Genomic DNA, 8,129 nt, shown 5'->3' on the forward strand with positions numbered 1-8,129 from the left:
TCTCTTTCTCTCTCTCCCTCTCTCTCTTTCTCTCTCTCTCTCTCCTCTCCCTCTCTCTCTCTCCTCTCCCTCTCTCTCTTTCTCTCTCTCCCTCTCTCTCTTTCTCTCTCTCCCTCTCTCTCTTTCTCTCTCTCTCTCCTCTCTGTCTCTCTCTCTCTCTCTCCCTCTCTCTCTCTCTCTCTCACACACACACACACACACACACACACACACACACAGTCTGGCCATGTCAGAGAATGGTGCCAATGTGAGACTCCCAGAGAAAAATGACATTATGTCTGCTAGAGGAGGCTGGAAATGAGGCGTGAGCCCCCCAATCATGCCATGATGATAATTCAGTGCGATTCAGGGGAAGAAGAGACCTGGTTGAACAGACCCTTCAGTGCCCGTCGGCCTCATTCTGACACTGCACACAAGCAGACAGGCAGCTGATAGTGACTGCTCCTTACTCAACCAGGTATCTAGATAGGCTCTGAAGGTAATGGCCATGGGACATTAGCATAATGTACTTGAGTATTTTTATTATTTCTGATTATTGTTTCTGAATATGCATCTTATTGTATATCCATAACCTGTGATGTTATGTCAGCAATACAATAATACATATTTCATGTTTGGCATTTTAAAAACATTCCAACATTCTAATTATGGAAACTGAAATGACTCAACTACAAACAGACAAAGTTCTGGTGAGTGGACTATTTCATGACTGATGAGTTTTATTTGGCAAGCAGCTATTTCAATAGAAACTGCTTTGAAAATATTTGTATTTATTGACTGATAAGTTATTAAGACTATCATTGTAAGCTTTCAATTGTGTCTACAACAGTAGAACAACTGTTCCTGTTCTCACTGATGGAGATGCTCTGACCCTCACACGTGAATATTTAAATGTTTTTTTTTTTCAATTATTGTCTATTTATTCACCAATGTTTTGTGTGTGTATTTTTTATATTTTGAATTTTTTTATTAAAATACAATAGGAACACAATTTGTATCCATTTTCCTTTAACCAGGCCATTGCAAACCTCATGATCAAAAGTATACAATCTTTCTAATAAATAGATTAAATGTATTTATTGTATTAAATGTATAAATTGCTTTAAACTCTTATAATTGGAGAAAAAAAAATATTTATTAAAATACATTATTGTTTTATGTTTATTCGGGAGGAAAGAATACCACCTCTGGGACTTTTCATCCTATTACATGCGTTCTGATTCTCGAGGAATTGTAACAAGCAGCCGATATGCCTACTTAAAGTAGTGAAATATTGATCGCTTCTTTCTCTTGATCGTGAGACTTATGTGTCACCGGTGAAAAGGCCGTTTAGATTATATATTCCAATTCCCAGTGGACTAATCATGACATTAGTTGGGTTCCGAAATGATGCCAATATGACATGCACAGTCTGTAACATTTCACCTCTCCATTCTCAGAATAGTTATGGATTTTATATTGTTTACCTTGCACAAACTTAATTTGTAAACTGGGATACAAGGGGCGCGTGGGAGGGTGAGGGGCTTCACGCTAGTCTGTGTGTGTCTGTGAGTGAGGGCACAGCCCACGTGTTGTGTCTGGATAAGCGAAGTCATTTCCAGCAGCATTCTCGAGACAGCGCCTATTAGGACACGCGAGTCTCAGGGCGCGCTTGCCATCAGAATTAATCATTGTGGGTTAATTTGAAGCTCAGACAAGTTGCTGTTAATTTAGTGCGGGAGGGACATGCTAGAGAGAGAAGCTGGGGTCCCGGCCAATCCCCGTGGGCCTCGTTTATCAGCCAACCGAGATGGCCGAGCTTGATTACAATTTGCAAAAAAATTCATTAGAGTTAAGGCAATTGTCAGATTCTCTCTCTCTCTCGCTCGCTCGCTCTCGCTCTGTGTGTGTGTTTGTGTGCGTGTATTTGCGCGCGCGCGTGTTTGTGTGTGACAGAGAGAGAGAGAGTTACACTCAAAGTTTCTTGTTTTGGGCTGCCTTGTATCTAGCCTACTATGGTATAACTCAGCGCACCGTATGATTAGAGGAGAAATCTTTCCAAGAGAGAGATAAATAGAAATCCTCCACTTTACCCATGATGAGTCGCTGATGAAAGCTCATCTGTTCGTCTGTCAGACAGCTCAGTATGCATGGCCACTATAGGCCAATAAATCTCACCTTCACCGTAACTCACAATTTCCTCTAGTCAGTGGTTAGTATTTCGGTTTAATAAAAATATGCTGGACGAGCTTTAAGATATGAATCAATCACTAGGCTATATAGTGAAAAACTTCAGAAGGTTGTTTAACGCTATTAAAAAAACTGGAAAATTCTTATCCGATCTTACCCAATTAACATCGTTGTAAATATAGGTTCATGTCTGTACCCTAGGCTAGTCGAGGCATGCCACATATTTATGACACAACCTCTCTCTATTTTGTGGATTACTCAATGATAATTGAGTAATACCCATGTGGTTTCATCTTATTCCGATCTTCTCTATAGTCGCTTTGCATGATTACATACAACGCGCGTCAGACACTCGTGCGTTTGTAATGAATGATGTGCGCGTTGCCGGCAGAAATGCCCTGGGGAGTCCCTGTCCTACACTATGCTTCGTGAGCAGACACATATAAGGCCTGCAATACACATGGAAAAAGACGTTAAAGCAACAAATACCTCATTAACGCTAAAAATGAATTGTACTTTGATTTTCGCTTATCTTTGAGATGCCTCCAGTACACATTCATGGACAACGCATGACTATACTATTCCTGTACTGATATAACATTTGCTGTGGTTGAAAGAGCAATGCAGGGTAGTTGTCAACCACGATCGCTTAGTATAAAGTAAGCCATGTCTTTATTATTAGTGTCAACATAACTCAGGCGAAAATAGAATTATACCGTATGCAGCTCAAGCTTAGCCTATGCATCCGGAGAGCTGACGAAGGTAGCCTATTTCTAGTCCTATAGGTTCCTTCTCGTTAACGCTTGCTTTTTCTTTCAAAGATTGACAATTTCAAGGTTACGAAAATGGAATATACTGAATCCGAAACGGGAACGTATTGGTTGTAGAAATTAAAGACCAGAGACTTTACCATGGCGGTTCTGACAAAGAGTAAGCACGGGCCGGACGGGATCATAATGCAACATAATGTTGTCATTGCGCACAGATGAGATGTTGGGGGCAAGGTGAGAACAAGGATCAAGGCTGACATATGGGCACGACCTTTCTAAACACCACATGCTGACGTTTCATAGCGTATTATTAGTCCTCCCAGTGTCGCCTGACCTTGGCTCTCATTGAACTCGCGGGTGATGTCGCACACCCCTTGTCACAACACTAGATTGCGACGCCACGCACGATATCTTCCTTAGCATATTTCGATGCTGACACCAGAGGGTTTGATTTGTAATAACAGTGCGCGAGGGCCTTCATTTCAGTGGTACCTGGAAAACAGGTGTAAAATTGTCACCCGACCGCCAGTAACGCCTGCTAAAATGAACAATAAAAAACAATGTTGTCGACAGTTTTATTTACATTGCGCTTAATTACAATTGTCGAGCAGGGTGTTTTGTTTTTCTTGAAACCCCCCTGAATTTGTCCGGTAAAAACTTGTTATTGGGTTGGGTCACTGTGTGTTTACCGACAAAGAAATGACCTACCATCAGTCAGTTGAAGACGCCTATCGGCATAAACTTCGAAATATAAGACCACCTTTATCAGCTAAATTTACTTTGGTGGCATCTTTTTGTAAAATAATTCCTTTATTTGAAGTTATTGATCAAATGCCCACAAATAGTCCTGGATTCATGACTCCAGGAACCTGCAGAAAACCCCACCTGTAAACTCATCAGTATTGTAAATTGTAAAAACGGCACAGCAATAAACAAATTGACAAATGTTGATCTGCTCTTCATGGGGTCCAGTTTTAATCCACACAAAAGTCTTGCGTCAATAATTCATGAAATGTTAGCAACATTTTACACAATATTAAATAAATTAGCAGCGTGCTTTATAACGTGTGGAAAAATACAATCATAAACGTTTTAAAAAAAATCAAGCAACAATAATCAATTTTTAAGAGTTAGTGAATATCAAGTAAATGAAAACACATAATTGGTATTTATGCAGCGGGAACATCTGAATGTCTGGGGTAGAGTGTGGAATTTTTCTTAATCTTTTTACAGTGCTATACCAACAAAAAGTGCTGAGATAAGTCTGTGTTTTCTCAGGTATGTCTGCAAAAATACATTAACAAGACAATTCTGCCTCTGCACACAACTAAAAAACCATAGTAGTATCCATGTTTAGCCTATTATTTTTGTTGGGAATGTACAGTGCCTCCTGGCATCCATTATTTTGGTCCAAATAGTTTAGTCTTTCCCAAAATATTTTCATCAAACACCGGAGCCGATTCCTTTCAGTCGGCTCACACACCTTAATTGTGTAGTACCTCTACCAAGTCTCAGTCAGGCAGGCCTAAGGGAGAATTATTCCACATCATTTTACTGCCCACATGTCTGTCTCACGGGTATAAACATAGGCCTGTAGAAATAATTTGAAGTCCAACATTGTTTTCATACATATTCTTTGTACTCTATAGTTGTTAATTTAGTTAAACTTATATCAATATTTGGTCCTCCGCATCCCGTGTGAAATCAAGGCCTCGCTTGCTCTAACTGCTGGTGCTGACTTCGTATTGCAAAACGGCTGACGTGCACAGGGATGGGTACCACAATTTTGGGATTTCTGGAAGGTTCTCCGTTTTTTGAGTTAACGTTTCCCGCTTTTACTCGCTTCCATTTGGCTCGTCGGTTCTGGAACCAGATTTTGACCTGAACCTCGCTGAGCTTTAAAGCGTGCGCAATCTGAGAGCGTTCTGTGAGAGAGAGGTACTTCTTACAATGAAATTCCTTCTCCAGTTCTAACAGTTGCTCACTCGTGAAGGCCGTCCTTCGTCGTCGGTTCTTCCCAGTAGAAGTAGTGCTCCCACTTCCGCTCGGTCCATGGCCACCGTCGTCCAGTCCAGCGCTCGCATCTCCATCATCTTTCTGGCACATGGCACTGCCACTGGCGTTATCGTCTGAGCTGTAGTCTAGATCACTGTCCATGGTATAACTGTCCTCTTTGCGGTTACACTCGTCCTCTTTGCCATCATCTTTACTGTGATTTCGGGCTGTAATGAAAAATGATAATAATATTAGTTCATTTCCACAAGGATTGCCTTTCAGTTGAGAAGCAGAGTAGCATGCTAAATGGAAATAATAATAATTATTATTATTAATAATAATATGATTTCATTAGTTAACTGTTTATTAATTGTTAAAATAATCGGTTAGAAACTTGTGTATTTTTGTCATCTGATATTTCTTAATGTGACACTGCATGCGATCATGAACTATGCCAATTATTAATGAGTCAATAAAACAGCAGCTTAGTGAAACTATTCTAAATAGTTGTGGCGAGAAAGTTGGCATTGACTTTCAAATGACTCTTTTTCACTTCAAATGAGGTATCCTATAGGATGTATCTGTAATGATAAACTAAATGATAGCCTATTTTAGTTAATTGGATTTCAACATATTTTCACACAACTCATTCGGAAGAGTCTCCTATATTTTCGCCTATAAGAAATTGTAAAAGGCTGAGCGACACTGAATAATGCCCACAGTTTTATGAGCATTTAGACACGGCTGGCTCTTTGCTCATTCTTCAATTGAGGTAGGCTAATTTGGTTCACTTACCACCCTGTGCCCCGGCCCCCGGGCGTTATAGGTGATAGTCTACCTTTAGAAGCTCTTGCATAGCCTACAAATTCTCAATACACGCAGTTTTTCTCAGTCTTAGGGTAGTCATCTTATGTTTGAGACTGGTTTGAGACTGACTTAGTCATTCTTCTATTAGGGTGATGGCTACTGCCCACCATTTAAGTTACTTTTTGTTAACTGTGTCTTTATGTTTTCTGCCATAAACTCGAACTTGTCCTTGAACTAAACAATTTCAAAGTAAAGTTAAGGATGAAAATAGCCGCAAATCAAGGCCTCCAGTTTGTGTCACCGCCACGGCTTACACTGACAAGGTTTACAGGCAATTTGAACTGAACTGAAACTCTTAACACAGTAAATCAGAATTAATATAGAGGAGTCTTCTCAGATATTTTCAAAGGCACTTTTCTTCATTTGCATTCATTCAGACAAAAGAAACCTTCATAAAATATACCCCACTTTCTTAGGGTACAAATAATCTCACACGGCGGCTGCTTGTAGTGAAATGAGTTTCATGCCATAGCTTCGTCTGCATAATATGTATATTATATTGTAGCTACTTGATAACTGGAAGGGGTTGCTTGGAAGAAAAACAATAGTTTCATACCTGTGACAGACTGCAGAGACTCTGTATCGTGGAATGACGAGAGAGCGGATTCCTTTCCCAGGAAGCTTTTCCCATCATCTACGTCCAAACGCATTTCCTGAGTTTTTTCAAAGGCAGCATGAAGGGACTGGGGAGCGAACTTCCTCACCGCCTCCTGCTGTTGATGGGACGCGGAGAATCCGCCGGGCAGCGAGGCCATGAGCGTGGATGTCAGAGCCATGCCCTGTGCCAGGCTGGAGCAGAAGCTGCTGGGTAACCCGGGGATCTGATGGTGCGGGTGTGTGGAGGACAGACTCTGCTGGAGAGCAGATTGAGAAAGAGATGGCGGTGGAGGGGGTGGTGGTGGGAGCACTACTGACCTATACGGCATGAACATCGGGTAGCCAGTGTAAACAAAATGTCCTGGGCTTGGCTGCGGGGGACCTCCGATTAGAGAGTCGATGCTGAAGGCCGTGGTGCTTCCCACTGGACGTTGCATCATCATGAACGATGGGCTAAAAACTGCACTCATAAGCTCGGATGTATTATAATAAGAAAATGTCACTGAGTATGGGGGAACAAATTCTCCCTGAGTCGGTCTAAACCGATGTCAAGTAGGCTATCAAACACACGCGATATTTGTTGTGGCACACTGCAATAAATCTAAAGTTTTAATAATCCCGTCCTTCGTTTGCTGAATGAACAAAACCATTTCATAGGCTACATATGCCAGTCCTCGAAATTCAATGTCTCGTTTCTTCGTAGGAAAAAGAAAACACCGTAAAATAATCCGTTTTGACTACCTGCTCTGTTCCTGGCGTCCAAACAGCACATTTCAGCTGTCCTGTATTGCCATACTGCAATTTGACGAAGTCGATTATTTCAGCGACCTTTTCATCAGATGCAGTTTGTTGTCAGAGTTGATATCTAGTCTCACTCAAACATGAATCTTCACTGTCTCCTTCATCCTGCAGATCTGATACGCGTTTAAATTCCGCTCCCTCAGTTTAAGCGCCTCTGCCGCGACTGCGGACCGCCCTCACACCTCTACACTGCAGTTTATTGGCCACTGCAAACGTGGCTAATGTGCACGCGCACACGCACGGGCAAAGAGAGCATCTTTAGATATTGCTCCTGAAAGAGGCCCACCGGCTTGATTGTTGTTTCTAGATGAAGATAATAAATCTGTATGTCTGCATTAGGCTATATGCGTTTGTTTTCTTAATTTGACAAGTAATAAAACCAAAGAACATTAAGTCTGTCGGAGTGCTGCATTCATGTGGGTTATTTGTATGCGTTGTTATTCCCGGTTATTTCCCTTGCCAGAACTGACTGAATATGGTTTAAGATATTTTTTGCACTTCAAACAGAGGTTTTCTTCACTTCATCTCGTTTACAGATCTTGAAGTCGTGTATAGCCTACATGTAAAACTTAATTAAAAATCCGTCTTATTGACACAGTCTGTATACCGTGTGTGCTACCATGTTTACCACGCGTACGATAGACTGCAACACACCAGAACAAGATATTAAGAAACGGTTTCATGTTTTACACAGTACTATATATGAAAAAATGTTGCCCTGGGAATACTGGTCCTTCAAAACCAGGGCAACTGGGAACTCCTTGTAGCCTACAGAACTGAACGTGAAGCCTCTGGCTCATTAAATATGGCAACAATGCCCATGAACTAATCATACATTGAAGGATTTTATATTGAATGTAAGCTACTTTAAGTAATACAAGAATGAGGATCTTAATAATGACAACCAGAGTGAAAATAGGAGACAAACCA

General features: G+C 41.0%; 1 protein-coding gene across 1 annotated transcript; it reads right to left on the minus strand.

Moving 5' to 3' along the window:
• Window positions 1–3,896: 3,896 nt before the first annotated feature.
• On the minus strand, window positions 3,897–7,307 carry gbx2 (gastrulation brain homeobox 2). Its single transcript, XM_012823346.2, has 2 exons — window positions 6,358–7,307; window positions 3,897–5,161 (listed from the first exon to the last, which is right to left on the minus strand). Exons 1-2 carry the CDS (start codon window positions 6,866–6,868, stop codon window positions 4,644–4,646), a joined length of 1,029 nt encoding a protein of 342 aa, XP_012678800.1. The 5' UTR covers window positions 6,869–7,307; the 3' UTR covers window positions 3,897–4,643.
• Between the last annotated feature and the right edge of the window lie 822 nt (window positions 7,308–8,129).

This window comes from Clupea harengus, chromosome 21, assembly GCF_900700415.2.
Source record: "Clupea harengus chromosome 21, Ch_v2.0.2, whole genome shotgun sequence".
NCBI classification, from domain to species: Eukaryota; Metazoa; Chordata; class Actinopteri; order Clupeiformes; family Clupeidae; genus Clupea; species Clupea harengus.